Source organism: Pristis pectinata, chromosome 4, assembly GCF_009764475.1.
Source record: "Pristis pectinata isolate sPriPec2 chromosome 4, sPriPec2.1.pri, whole genome shotgun sequence".
NCBI lineage: Eukaryota > Metazoa > Chordata > Chondrichthyes > Rhinopristiformes > Pristidae > Pristis > Pristis pectinata.
This window is the reverse complement of record NC_067408.1, coordinates 55,658,508-55,674,011: the sequence shown is the minus strand read 5'-3', so window position 1 is coordinate 55,674,011 and position 15,504 is coordinate 55,658,508. Positions and strand designations below refer to the sequence as shown.

The 15,504-nt window shown below is 44.2% G+C and overlaps 1 protein-coding gene across 1 annotated transcript in view; it reads left to right on the top strand.

Moving 5' to 3' along the window:
• The first annotated feature begins 8,362 nt into the window (after positions 1 to 8,362).
• LOC127569518 (serine/threonine-protein phosphatase 2A 55 kDa regulatory subunit B beta isoform) overlaps positions 8,363 to 15,504 on the top strand; it is a 493,802-nt gene continuing 486,660 nt past the window's right edge. The window contains exons 1-2 of the mRNA XM_052014239.1: positions 8,363 to 8,412; positions 8,557 to 8,634. Coding sequence (XP_051870199.1) covers positions 8,403 to 8,412; positions 8,557 to 8,634 — 88 coding nt within the window. The 5' untranslated portion in view covers positions 8,363 to 8,402. The remainder of the gene's footprint in view (positions 8,413 to 8,556; positions 8,635 to 15,504) is intronic.

Here is a 15,504-nt window from a genome sequence, read left to right as displayed (position 1 = left end):
CCCTCATTCAGGACCCCATAAAGTCAAGGCTCAGTACTTTAGAGTGGTAAAGAAGCCATGCAGCATACTTTCCTTCACCAGTTGGGGTGTTGAATATAAAAGTCAGGGAGTCATGTTGCAGCTCTATAAACCTTTGGTTAGGCCACATTCTACAGATGCATGTGGCCAAAACAAAAGTTTTAGGCAGCTATAACATGATTTCCTGACTTTTATACTCAACACCCCAACTGATGGATCATGCCTTGGTATGGCAATTCCAATGCACAGGAACACAAGAGGCTGCTAGAGTAGTGGACACAGCCCAGTTGATCACGGGCACAGCCCTCCCCACCATTGAAAGCATCTACAGGAAGTGTTGCCTCAGGAAGGTGGCATCTTTCATCAAGGATTCCCAACATCTGGGTCATGCCCTCTTCTCACTACTACCATCAGGCAGGAGGTACAGAAGCCTGAAGTCCCACACCACCATGTTCAAGAACAGCTACTTTCCTACAGCCATCAGGTTCTTGAACTGACCTACACTTCATCTATCCTGATAGCAGTCTACATCCCACACAGATGGACATGAAGCCTGCACTCAATGAGCTATACTCCTGAGACCATCTTCTCATTGCAGGGGACTTCATCAGGCCAACCTCAAGGAGTGTGTTACCAAAATACTATCAGCACATCTCCTGCTCCACCAAGGGGTGCCAAACACCCTTGACCACTGCTATACAACCATCAAAAATGCCTTCCGAGCCACCCCTCGTCCTCACTTTGGGAAATCAGACCATCAGACTGTGCTCCTCCTCCCTGCATACAAAGAGAAACTGAAACGGGAGGATCCGGTACGGAGAGTCGTGCAGTGCTGGTCTGAGGAAACACATGAGCTCCTATGTGACTGCTTTGAGACAGTGGACTGGCCCATGTTCAAAGACTCAGCTGCCAGCCTTGATGAGTATGCCACCACCATCACAGACTTTATCAGCAAGTGTGTGGAGGACTGTGTACCAAAGAAGACAATACGGGTGTTCCCAAACAGGAAACCATGGATGAACTGAGAGATCCACTCCTTACTGAAGGAGAGGACTACTGCACACAAATCTGGTGATCCTGATCTGTACAAGAATTCGAGGTATGACCTTCGGAAAGCTATCAGGGATGCCAAGAGGCAATACCTACTCAAAATAGAGTCCCTGACCAGCCGTCAGTTATGGCAGGGCTTACATGCCATAACAGGCTACAAGACGAAGTTGGGCTGCATAACTAACAACAGCGCATCCCTTCCGGATGAACTTAACGCATTCTATGCACGTTTTGAACAGGAGGGAAGTGGATTATCACCATCCACCCTGACAGCCACCAATGCAGCTGAACCTGTGATCACAGTGGAGGACGTAAGATCAGTCTTCTGGAGAGTGAACACGAGGAAAGCACCTGGCCCAGATGGTGTCCCTGGCCATGTGCTCAGATCTTGTGCTGATCAGCTGGCAGAAGTATTTTGCGGACATATTTAACCTCTCCCTGCTTCAATCTCAGGTTCCCACCTGTTTAAGAAGACACCATCATCCTGGTACTGAAGAAAAGCAAGGTAACATGCCTCAATGACCTACCGACCAGTGGCTCTGACATCACCATCATGAAGTGCTTTGAGAGGTTGGTCATGGCACGCATCAACTCCAGCCTACCAGGCAACCTGGACCCATTGCAATTCGCCTATTGCCGAAACAGGTCTACAGCGGATGCCATCTCCCTGGCCCTACACTCAGCTCTGGAGCATCTGGACAGTAAAGACACATGCATTAGACTATTGTTTATGGACTACAGCTCTGCCTTCAATACTATAATCCCAAGTAAGCTTGTCACCAAACTCCGAGACCTAGGACTCAACACCTCCCTCTGTAACTGGATCCTTGACTTTCTAACCAACAGACTGCAATCAGTGAGGATAGGCAGCAATACCTCCGGCATGATTATTCTCAACACTGGTGCCCCACAAGGCTGCGTCCTCAGCCCTCTAATCTACTGTGTGGCCAGATTCTGCTCTAATTCCATCTACAGGTTTGCAGATGATACCACCGTTGTAGGCCGTATCTCAAACAACGATGAGTCGGAGTACAGGAAGGAGATAGAGAGCTTAGTGGAATGGTGTCATGACAACAACCTTTCCGTCAATGTCAACAAAAGAGCTGGTCATTGACTTCAGAAAGGGTGGGTGGTGTACATGCACCTGTGTACATCAATGGTGCTGAGGTCGAGAGGGTTGAGAACTTCAAGTTCCTGGGAGTGAACATCACCAATAGCCTGTCCTGGTCAAATCATGTAGAAGCCACGGCCAAGAAAGCTCACCAGCACCTCTACTTCCTCAGGAGGCTAAAGAAATTTGGTTTGTCCCCTTTGACTCTCACCAACTTTTATAGATGCACCATAGAAAGCATCCTATCTGGATGTATCATGGCTTGGTATGGCTGTGACTAGTGGTGTCCCGCAGGGATCGATTCTGGGACCTCTACTTTTTGTGATATTTGTTAACGACTTAGATGAGGGGGTGGAAGGCTGTGTTAGCAAGTTTGCAGATGACACAAAGATTGGTGGTGTTGTGGGTAGTGCGGAGGGCTGTCGAAGCTTGCAGAGGGATATTGATAGGATGCAGAGCTGGGCTGACAAGTGGCAGATGGAGTTCAATCTGGAAAAGTGTGAGGTAGTACACTTTGGAAGGATAAACTCCAAGGTGGAGTACAAGGTAAATGGCAGGATTCTGGGCAGTGTAGAGGAGCAGAGGGATCTGGGGGTTCATATCCACAGATCATTGAAAGTTGCCTCGCAGGTGGATAGGGTAGTTAAGAAAGCTTATGGGATGTCATAAATCATGGGATTGAGTTTAAGAGCTGCAAAGTGATGATGAAGCTTTACAAAACTCTGGTTAGACCACACTTGGAGTACTGTGTCCCGTTCTGGTCGCCTCATTCTAGGAAGGATGTGGAGGCGTTGGAAAGGGTGCAGAGGAGATTTACCAGGATGCTGCCTGGATTAGAGAGTATGGATTATGAGGAGAGACTAAAGGAGCTGGGGCTGTTCTCATTGGAGAGAAGGAGGATGAGGGGAGACATGATAGAGGTATACAAGATATTGAGAGGAATAAATAGAGTGGACAGCCAGCGCCTCTTTCCCAGGGCACCAATGCTCAAAACAAGAGGACATAGCTTTAAGGTATTGGGTGGGAAGTTCAAAGGAGATGTCAGAGGGAGGTTTTTCACCCAGAGGGTGGTTGGTGCATGGAATGCGCTGCCTGGGGTGGTGGTGGAGGCTGATACATTGGACAAGTTTAAGAGATTGTTAGATAAGCATATGGAGGAATTTAAGTTAGAGGGATATGTGGGAGGAAGGCGTTAGATAGTCTTAGGTGTGGTTTGAAGGGCGGCACAGCATGGTGGGCCGAAGGGCCTGTATTGTGCTGTATTGTTCTATGGTTCCCTATGGTTCTTAACTGCTCTGCCCAGGACCGCAAAAAACTGTAGAGAGTTGTGGGCACAGCCCAGCACATTACCTGCACCAGCCTCCCCTCTTTGGATTCTGTCTTTACCTCTCGTTGTCTTGGTGTAGCAGCCAGCATAATCAAAGACCCACCCACCCGGGACATTCTCTCTTCTCTTTTCTTCCATCGGGTAGGAGATACGGGTGCCTGAGGGCACATACCACCAGACTTAAGGACAGCTTCTACCCCACTGTGATAAGACTATTGAACAGTTCCCTTATACAATGAGATGGACTATGACCTCACGATCTACCTTGTTGTGACCTCGCATCTTATTGCACTGCACTTTCTCTGGAGCTGTGACACTTTACTCTGTACTGTTACTGTTTTTACCTGTTCTACATCAATACACTCTGTACTAACTCAATGTAACTGCACTGTGTAATGAACTGACCTGTACGATTGGTTTGTAAGACAAATTTTTCATTGTACCTCGGTTCAAGTGACAATAATAAACCAATACCAATACCAACACAAGCCTAATCCTATCTCAGCAACAGAACACGATAGATGCATCTTGCACTGCCATGGACTTTTTTTCTGATTGTGTTTTGTTTGTACTAATGTCTTGTTTTACACAGTCTTTTTCCTCATTGTCTGGTATAATTTATGTTCTGTGCGTTATCTGAATCTATGTGTCTGTGATGCTGCTGCAAGCAGGTTTTTCATTGTACCTGAACCTCGGCTTATTTGTGTATACGACAATAAACTCGACTTGATTTGAGGTATTGTGTGCATTTCTGGTCACCACATTGCAAGAAGGATGTGGAGGCTTTGGAGAGGGTGCAAAAGAGGTTTACCAAGATGTTGGCTGGATTGGAGAGTATTGGTTGTGAGGAGAGGTTGGACAAAGTTGGATTGTTTTCTTTGGAGTGTTGGAGGCTGAGGGGAACCAGATATAAGTATATAAAATTATGAGGAACATAGGTAGGGTAGGTAGTCAGAGTCTTTTTCCCAGGGTGGAAATGTCAAATACTAGAGGACAAAGTTTTAAGGTGAGAGGAGAAAGTTTAAAGGAGATTTACATGGTGTCATGGTGGTGTGGTGGTTAGCGTAACACTGTTACAGTGCCAGCGACCCGGGTTCAATTCCGCTACTGTCTGTAAGGAGTTTGTACGTTCTCCCCGTGTCTGCATGGGTTTCCTCCGGGTGCTCCAGTTTCCTCCCACCTTCCAAAGATGTACAGGTTAGGAGCTGTGGGAATGCTATGTTGGCGCTGGAAGAGTGGCAACACTTGTAGGCTACCCTCCAGCACATTCTCAGTTATGCAAAAAGATGCATTTTACTGTGTGTTTTGATGTACATGTGACTAATAAATATCTCATCTTATCTTATGTTTTTTTGCACAGAGAGTGGTCGGTGCCCATAATGCATGCCAAGGTAAGTGGTGGAACCAGATATGATAACAACATTTAAGAGGCATTTAGACAGACACATGACAGGCAGAGAATGGAGGGATATAGACCACAGGAGATGGGTAGGATTTTTAATGAATATTTTTCCTTGGTGTTTGCTGAGGAGAAAATCATGGTTGCTCAAGAGACAAGGGAAACAAGTGGAGATGTTTTGGAGAACATTCATATTACCAGAGAGGAGGTATTTGCAGCCTTACAATGCATTACGGTGGATAAATCCCCAGGGCCTGACCGAGTATATCCATGGACTTCGTGGCAGGTGAGGGAAGAAATTGTGGAGGCCCTTGTGGAGATATTTGCTTCAACTTTAGCCACTGGTGAAGTTCCTGAAGAGTGGAAGGTGGCTAACATTGTTCGTTGTTTAAGAAGGGTTACAAGGACAAGCCAGAGAACTACAGGCTGGTCAGCCTGACATCAGTGACGGGCAAGTTACTGGAGGGAATCCTGAGGGACAGGAACTATTTTCATTTGAAGAGACAGAGTCTGATTAGGAGGAGTCAGCATAGCGTTGTGCGTGGGAAGTCGTGCTTGACAAATCTTTTAGAGTTCTTTGAAGAGGTAACCAATAGTGAATATGAGGGGAGGGCAGTGGATATTGTCTATTTGGACTTTAGCAAAGCCTTCGACAAGGTCCCGCATGTCAGGCTGTCTGGAAGGTTAGGTCCCATGGAATCCAGGGAGAGCTAGTTCGGTGGATTCAAAATTGGCTCGGATGTAGCAAAGGGTGGTGGTTGAAGGTTGTTTCTTGGAATGGAGACCCGTGACTAGTGGTGTGCCACAGGGGTTAGTGTTGGGACCCTTGTTATTCCTTATTTATATAAATGATTTGGATGTGAATGCACAAGGTTTGATCAACGTTTGCTGATGACAAGAAAGTAGGATGTGTTGTTGATAGCGAAGAAGGTTATCGCAGATTACAGGGTGATCTTGATCAGTTAGGGAAGTGGGCCGAGGAGTAGCAAATGGATTTTAATACAGCTAAGTGTGAGGTGATGCATTTTGGAAAGTCAAAGCAGAGTAGGACTTTATACTATGAATGGTAGGGCTCCAGGGAATGTAATGGAAAAGAGGGACCTAGGAGTACAAGTGCATAGTTTGTTGAAAGTGGTGTCACAGGTAGAGAGTGTGGTGAAAAAGGTGTTAACCATGCTGGCCTTCATCAGTCGGGGCACTGAGTACAGGAGTTAGGCTATTATGTTCCAATACACAAAAAGTGCTGGATGAACTCAGCAGGTCAAGTGTCCTTGGAAGGAAGTAAACAGTTGACGTTTCGGGCTGAGACCCTTCATCAGGACTGGAAAGGAAGAGGGTAGAAGCCAGAATAAGGAGGTGGGGGGAGGGGGAGAAGCACACGCAGACAGGGGATAAGTGAGTTCAGGTGATAGGCGAGTCTAGGTGAGAGGGGGAAGGTAGGTGGGTGGGGGAGGGGAGAAGATGTAATAAGCTGAGAGGTGATAGGTAGAAGAGACAAAGGGCTAAAGAAGAAGGAATCCGGTAGAAGAGGGCAGTGGACCATGGAATAAAGGATGGGGGAGGGGAGGAGAGGAGATGGGTGGGTCATCAAGGTGGGGGAAGGAAACCATTGGAATAAGACAAGACAAAGGAGGGGAGGGGAGAGAAAGAAAAAGGGATGGAGTTACCAGAAGTTAGAGAAATCGATGTTGAGTCCATCAGGTTGGAGATTCCCAAGGTGGAATATGAGGTCTTGGTCCTCCAACCTGTGCCTGGCCTCAACATGGCAGTACGGGAGGACATGGATAGACATGTCAGTATGGGAATGGGATGTGGAAATGAAGTGGGTGGCCACTAGGAGGTCTGGGCTTTTGGGGTGGATGGAGCAAAGGTGCTCAACGAAGCAGTCACCCAAACTGAATCGGGTCTCACCGATGTACAGGAGACCTATCACCTCTCAGCTTATTACATCTTCTCCCCCTCCCCCACCCTCCTACCGTCCCCCTCTCACCTGGACTCACCTATCACCTGAACTCACCTACCCCCTGCCTGCATGTGCTCCTACCCCTCCCTCCCACCTTCTTATTCTGGCTTCTGCCCTCTTCCTTTCCAGTCCTGATGAAGGGTCTCATCCCGAAACGTTGACTATTTATTTCCTTCCATGGATGCTGCCTGATCTGCTGAGTTCCTCCAGCACTTTTTGTGTATTGCTTCAGATTCAAGCATCTGCAGAATTTTTTGTTTCTCTAAGATGTTCAAGTTGCACAAGTCGTTAATAAGGCTGCACTTGGAGTACTGTGTATGGTTTTGGTCACCCTGTTATAGGAGAGATGTTGTTAAACTGGAAAGGGCGCAGAAAAGATTTAAGAGGATGTTGCCAGGATTAGAGGGCCTGAGTCAGAGGGAGAGGTTGGCCAGGCTCAGTCTTTATTCCTTGGAATGTAGGAGAACAAGGGGTGACCTTATAGAAGTGTTTAAAATTATGAGAGGCATAGAAAAGGTGGATGGTTATAGTCTTTTTCCCAAGGTAGGGGAGTCCAAAACTAGAGGGCAGATTCGGGGTGAGAGGGGAAAGATTTAAGAGGGACCCGAAGGGCAACTTTTTCATGCAGAGGGTGGTGAGTATATGGAATGAGCTGCCAGAGGAAGTGGTTGAGGCAGGTACAATAGTATCATTTAAGAAGCACTTGGATAGGTATAGGAGGGGAGGGGCCTGGAAGGATATGGGCTGAACGCAGGAAATTGGGACTAGTTAAGTGACAATGTGGTCAGCCTAGACTCATTGGGCCGAAGGGCCTGTATCCGTGCTTATTGCTCTTATGACTGCATGTGTAGGCAGGCCATGTGCATGGCATCATGGTTAGCACAGACATTGTGAGTGAAGGGGCTTGTTCCTGAGTTGTACTGATCTATGTTCTCTTTTTTTTTAAAGCTGGGCATTTTATTGACACTGGGAAGGCTAGAATGTTTATATAATAGAAGCAGGAAATGCTGGAAACACTCAGCTGGCCAGGCAGCATCTACAGAAAGAGAAGCAGTCAATGTTTCAGGCTTCCTGTCTGTGCCTTTTACATTTTCCTTGCATATTCAGAATGTGAAAATCAGCCCCTTTGACGATAGTGTTGACACAATGATCATGAGGTTGGATCCTATAGCATCGCGACCCAGCAGTGATGCTGGAGGAGCATGCATTGCCACCACTTCTACCTCAATGCTGCTACATCTGGTGAGGCTTTCATGGCCAATGACTCCTAAAATAAAACAATAAGAGGAAGGCTGCAACTTTTGCTGTCAACTAATAATAAACCCCCAGCACTCACACCTTGATAATCTTCAGCCAACATACCATTGCCAACTTCACACCCAGTTCCCTGGAGAACAATGGCTTCCGTTGCTAAGGAAGTGGGAGTACTTCCGGCGCGCTCCGATTGGAGGATGGGCGCGCGGGGGCGGGTGATTGACAGGAGCCCCGGCGGCTTCTTCGGCGCCGGCTGCAGGCTGCAACGGTTTGTCGGAGAATGATGCCGGGTAAGGTACCAGCGCAGCTTCGGCGCCTTTCCTCTGGGAATTCCGCGCTGTCGCTGGCTTGTGGGCACAGCAGTGGCAATGGTGGCAGACAGCTCGCTTCTGCCTGTGTGTTAATGTGTGATGTTTTTCCTTTCTACATTGCAGGGTTTGGAGGCAATGCAAACGAAATGCAGTGGTGTTTCTCTCAGGTTAAGGGAACTATTGACGAGGATGTGTCAGAAGGTAAGCTTGCTTTTTATTTCTCCGCAAAATGAATGTAAAATGTCATGTAATAGTGATAACTTCATCCTCCTTCCTGCTTGTGTGAGTTAAAACAGGAGAGCGTTTGTGTGAACTGGTCTGCTCCGTGCCATGAAGAGCTGTAACCTTTTGAATGGTAGCATTACATGCGAACTATAAATTCCGCCCCCCTTCCTCCCGCACCAAACCCCCTCCCAAACTGGTTAACAAAATAACGGAGGACTTGTTTTTTGCATATAAATGTTGCAATTGTAGCAGTGACGAGTAATTGTTGCTGCTACTCTAGCTAAGTGGTTGTTTACGAATGAGATTGACTGCATTAAACAAGAGTGTTAGTGTTTTTTTTCAAAACAATAATAGTAAGTGAACATGTGTCTCTGTGAACACCAGACTCAGTTGACAACGTCCTTTGAATTTGTGCAGTGATAAGCTGTCAGAACAAGTGGGGTACTTCGATTCATACAGCTACGGGTAATGTAGGTTTGAGCAAACTTCACGTTAGCCTTAACTGTGTTAACTTAGGGAACAGATTGTGGTTTCAGATCATAAGTTATTTCTTGTAAAGCCAGGAATATGGCTTTATAAGAAATATCTTGTGATCTCAAACCACATGCAGTTGAGGACTATAAAACAATAAAGTGGCACTTCTGACTCCAGAATAATTGCTCAGATCATGTTTCTGAGAGTTGAGTGTGTGACAATAACAGTATAACTTCACCCCCAAGATATGGAAAGTTATTTGCAGACTTCACTCTGTGGTTGGGTACCAGTAGTATCTGTCTGTTGCACAAGTGATGGCAATTGTGTTTATGCCAATACCCAGAAATGGGCACTGAGAAATAATAAGGGAATGTGTTAACCAAATAAATAGGTACAGAGAACTTTGGAAGAAAATTTTGAAATATTGGGAGAGCAGGACAGAGATGATGGGAAAGGTAATTCCAGAGTGTTAAGCCAAAATGGATGAAGATTTTGCATATTTTTAATTTTATTTGTTCATGAATGTAGACAACACTGGCAGTGCTGACACTTATTGCCCCAAAATTGATGAAGCAGTTAAAAGAAAAATATTAAGATCTGAGGTCGGACTTGTAAGGAAATCTGCCATCTACCCCTGAAGGTTGTGAGGTTACAAGTTGACAGTCTTGTGGTTTTATGGTCACCATTACTGTGACTGGGTGTTTTCTCCACAGCTGATTTGGTGGGATTTGAACTTGTGTCACCGAATCCATGGTCCATCTCTCTGCCTGCTGCTCTGGTGACTTTCCTACTGAGGAATAGAAAAAGGAGGGATGTGTGACGATCCAAAAAGGCAGAGTGCCAAAGTAATGCGGGGTTTTAAGGACCTTATGGACGGAGAGGCGGTTGAGGCTGTGGACTGATTCATAGAGGGGTACAAGGATTTTGTATTCACTAGTTGGCTGATGGTGAATGGAAGGAGGTTAATTAGAACAGTATTCTTGGGACTTTGTGGGATGGGACCGGCAGAGTATAGAATGAGGTGCATTTTATGAAGGTTGAAGTGCAGGTGGCTAGGGTGAGGAAAGAACAGAAGGGGGTATACCTCGACTGGGATGAAGTAAGGATGAAGCAAACAATGTTGCAGCAATGCAAATTGGCAGAGAACAGTGCGCAGAAATTCAAATTCTAACAGTTTTAGAGGGCAAGTTGAGCACATCCTCTACATTTGTTCTCAACATGTTTATTGATTACTGAAGGAGGGTCCACATCCCTCCTCGACGTTGACTAGAGTAAGTTTTGGGATTGATCTGGGAGTCCTAAATGACACAAGTGGTCCATAATAAGTAATGACACCAATTGCATCAGTGTAATATTTAAATATTTTCTTTCACACCTCACATAGTTACACCAACACCAGCAAATTTAGTATTTTGGTTGCTGATATTTACAAAAAATAAAGTCTTTCAGATTCTCATGAGGAAGACGGTTGCTGTTATATCTTATGCAGAAACAGAAAATGCTGGAAAAACTCAGCAGGTCAGGCAGCATGTGGAAAGAAATTTGGTCAACGTTTTCAGTCTATGACCCTTCGAGAAAACTATTAAATCTTGATGATTTTGGAGTGGATATTTTCTGAAACAAAAAATTGAATAAATTGACTTGCATTCTTGAATTTCTTGAAAACTAAGCCCTGTGCAAGAAAAAAAGGTTTGGGTTTATATAGTGCCATTCATAACCCACCCAAGTGTTCTGTAGTCATTTTGCACTGGTGTAGGGAAACAAGATAGTTGGATTATATCCTGCAACCTCTCACAAAATGTGATTTTTTTTTTAAAATGGCCAGATTTTGTTTTTGTAGTTGGTGAAGGGATAAATATTGGCCAGGACATTGGAGACAAGTCCTGCTCTTCCCTGGAATGTTGCAGTGGAATCCTTCACATCTTTCAAAGCCAGGGTGAAAAGAGGGCCTTGGTTCAAAAGGTAGCACTTTTGACAGTATGGCATTCCCTCCTGCACTGGAACGTCTTTTGAAATGTTGTACTTGAGTCTTGGGAATGGAACTGAACATTATGGACATAAAATTTTTTTAAGGGAATCAAACTTGACTGTACTTCCCTTCTGGATGCTCCTGTTTCATAGCCCTTGGTATTGGTTTATTAGCAGACTCTGCATTTTATAGTGGGAATATAATTCATGCTGACACCCATTGCTTTTTTGACTAACGGAACATAGTTTTTTTAATCAGGGAATAATGTGAAATTGAAGAGTGGGCTGACAGGGAAGGAGACCTGATCATGGATTCAGCTAGTTGTGCCATTCCAACATTGTCACTATGCAGTGCTTGCCTCAACAAAGTCACCAATTTCTGTAGTACTCAGGAATTTTGAAAAAAAAATCAAAGCATAGGGAGAGAGAGAAAATGAATCTGATTTGTAAACTAAAATGAATGCATCTTGACCTGTAGACCACAATATTTTGAATATTGGACTATCATTTCAAATCTCTGTAATTTTGTATTTTTTTTAGTACATTCCTGCTTAATGAGGTGTCAGAGCTGAACATTCACCAGGATTGAATTGTGGATTCTTCAGATAGCGGATTGGTGAAAGTTGATGAAACAATGGTCTGGCTTTGCAGGATAGGTAACTTGATAGTCTCATCTCCTGATTGGAGGACAGCAAATATCATCATGAAATGACTTCAGTTTTTGATAGCTCAAACCTGGTTTCCAAGGGCTGGAAAGAAACTTCTGAATTAACCAGAGTGTATTGTTTAAAGAGATTCTGCAGATGCTGGAATCTGGAGCAATACACACCAAATGCTGGAGGAACTCAGCCAGTCAGGCAGCATCTATGGAGGGAAATAAACAGTAGATGTTCTGTGTTGAGACTTGTCCCTCACGTCATGCACAGTCCTGATGAAGGTCCTTGACCCAAAATGTTGACTATTTATTTCCCTCCATAGATGCTGCCTGACCTGCTGAGTTCCTCCAACATTTTGTGTGTATTGTATAGTTTAAAGAGTTTATTTTCACTTTTATCCATTGTCATAATGATTAAGGTTATCAGTGAGGATTCTTCATCAATAAAAAAAAGTTCACAAGACAGAAACCATGAGTTCCCACATGCACCGCAACTTTGAAATTATATTGCTTTAAAAAAAAGCCAACTGATATTCACTAGGTGTTACCATTTCAGGTTGGTGAGTTTTCAGGAGCATGTTACTAATGTTGCTTTTAAGAATGTTATTAGAATTGTTGTTTCATGTCTTCTCATACATTGGTAATCAACATGATTTTGCTATATGCTCTTTGGTTATGTATATATTTTGTAAAGCTTAGAAGTCCTCCCCAGGTAACAGCAAGTTCCTGTGAACTATTTGTAACCTGGATAGTTTGCAAATCGGAGATGTGGCCATGAATTGTGCTGTATGAGTTGGGCACTCGTAAGCTGGGGAGGAGCTGTATGTTGAATGCAGGATGACGGAAAGATCCACTGTGCATGATGTGAGGGGCGTGCAATGGTAGACAGTGTAGGTGAAAGGTTTTTGGTTAGTGCTTACATACTTGTGATACGATATATATTTAAAATGTCAGGAAGCTTACAAATAAGATTATTGCCAAATCCCATGGAAACATATTTGCATTAATACTGATGTTTTTCTAGGAGTGATCGTGTGGTGAATTTTAAATAAACTGAACAATGAACAGAGTACTGAAAATTGAATCGCAAAGTATCAATCCACCTTATTATACATTTTTTGATATTACAAGGCACACTGCGTGGTGCTGTAGTGTGCTAGAATGACTCATGCAGAGACTATTAAAACATTGAGTGGGCTAGAATATGTTATCAGTAGTTATGCTCACAGCAAAGTTATGAACATATAAAAATGATGGACAAAATTAATGCCATCTGCTCCATTCAGTCAATTGCACATAATTGTGATAGATTGCCCAACCCAAGACTCTGAACTCCAGGAATAAGCTTTGAACCAGACTTTAAAAACCCAGGTCAATTATAAGGTGACAAATCAAATTCTTATCCAGTGCAACTAGGTCATCAAAACTGATGAAGGAGGTTACTCTGCCCCTGAAGCAGCTATATTTTGAAAATCCCTGCTTAAAAATGGGTTCAATCTTGTCTGAAGATAGTCAGTGATTTCTTGTTTGTGGGACAAGAAGGCAGATAAAGATTTCCCTACATCTGGGGAAGATGGAGGTGAAGCAGTGGTCACTTTACCAGATTGATAATTCAGAGATCTGAATTCAAATCTTGGAAACTAAATTCAGATTAATTTTGTTTAAATTTTGAATTAGTTATTATGATCTCAAGACAATTAGATTTTTATAAAAACCCACCTGGTTCAGAAATACTATTCAGGGGATGAAATCTGCTGTTCGTACCCAGTCTAGTCTGTATATGAGTCCAGACCCATGAATGTGGCTGACTCTTCAGTGCTCTCTAAAATAACCAAGCAAGCCAGCCACTTGTATTATAAAAGCTACATTGAAATATTGAAAGAATAAAACTGGACAGACCACGGGGCATCAATCTAGCACTGATTTTGAGCACAACAAAGTTTCTCCCAGTGCATTCAATATTTTAGAGTCTTCCACAAACATTTGTGAATGGGAGTCCAACTTGAGAGAGCTATTCCACAGACTAGCCAAACAACTGCTTGACGTAGTGGTCCACAACTTGCCAGATTCTTTCATCACAATCGTTGGATGTGCCCTGTCCCACTGGCACTTGAGAGCATAGTTCATCTCCTTCATTAATGACCTTCACTGATTATAGAAAGCTAGGTGGCAGTGTGGGCTGCAGAGAAGATGCAAGGAGGCTTCAGAGTTAAGTGAATGGGCAAGGATGTGGCAACTGGAATGTAATAAGAACATGAGGTTTGCCACTTTGGTAGAGAGAGAATATTTTCTTTAAATAGTGAGAGATTGAAAAGCATTGGTGTTCAGAGGGACCAACGATTGAACACAAAACTGAAACTGAACTTGGGTAGCCATATACACAGACATAGCCATAGACAGGTCAGAGGCTAGGCATCCTGTGGTGGGTAACACCCCTCCAAACACTCCAAAGCTTGTCCACCATCTACAAGTCTCAAGTCAGGAGTGTGATGGAATACTCTCCACTTGCCCAGATGATTGTGGCTTCAATGACACCCAAGAAGCTCGACACCATGCAGGACATAGCAGCCCACTTGATAGGCACCCAATCCACAACCATTCGCTCATTCCACCACAGATGCACAGTGGTACCATAGAACATACAGCACAATACAGGCCCTTTGGCCCACCATGTTGTGCTGACCTTCAAACCACACCTAAAACTATCTAACCCCTTCCTCCCACATATCCCTCTATTTTAAATTCCTCCATACGCTTATCTAACAATCTCTTGAACTTGACCAATGTATCAGTCTCTACCACCACCCCAGGTAGCGCATTCCATGCACCAACCACTCTCTGGGTGAAAAACCTCCCTCTGACATCTCCCTTGAACTTCCCACCCATTACCTTAAAGCCATGCCCTCTTGTATTGAACATTGGTGCCCTGGGAAAGAGGCTCTGGCTGTCTATCTATTCCTCTTATTATTTTGTATACCTCTATCATGTCTCCTCTCATCCTCCTTCTCTCCAATGAGTAAAGCCCTAGCTCCTTTAGTCTCTCCTCATAATCCATACTCTCTAATCCAGGCAGCATGCTGGTAAATCTCTGCACCCTTTCCAACGCCTCCACATCCTTTCTATAATGAGGTGACCAGAGACATATTGTGGAAGCATCGTGGGTTTAGTAATATAAATGCATTCTCAGCAGGGTTTTATAGCAAATGACCACTCTTGTCTACTTACAATGAAAAGACAACTTTTCCAGAATTAGAAAAGAGTACATTGAGAACGGTATAAAACCGTTAAGCAAGTTTTGTCTGGGCCCATACTTACCCAAAGATGAACATGGAAATTTTACATAGTGAAGTATAAACTCTGATAAATGGCATCTGACTTCAGAAATCCTGATAGTTCGGCACTGGCTCACCTATTAGTTCAGAATGCAAGCCAGGGTTCTGGAGAGCTCCTGGGGCCAGGGTCCAGACTGTGGGCAGGGTGTGTGTGGCCAAAGCTGGGGTTGGTAGATTTGCAGCTGCAGCCAAGGCCCAGAGTGATTTCCCACTACATTGCATGTTTCCCACTCCCTTTCTCCTCAGAGCTCACTGGAAAATTTATTATACTACTGTCTAACATTCAAGAAAAGTGATTTAGAAGTGTGTTTGGGTGGGTATTAACAGATACAATTGTCAAGAAAATCTGCTAGCCCAGAACTACCAAAGTCCTAAGGCTGCTGGACTATCAGTTTTACTGTATTTGTTAAATGAGCT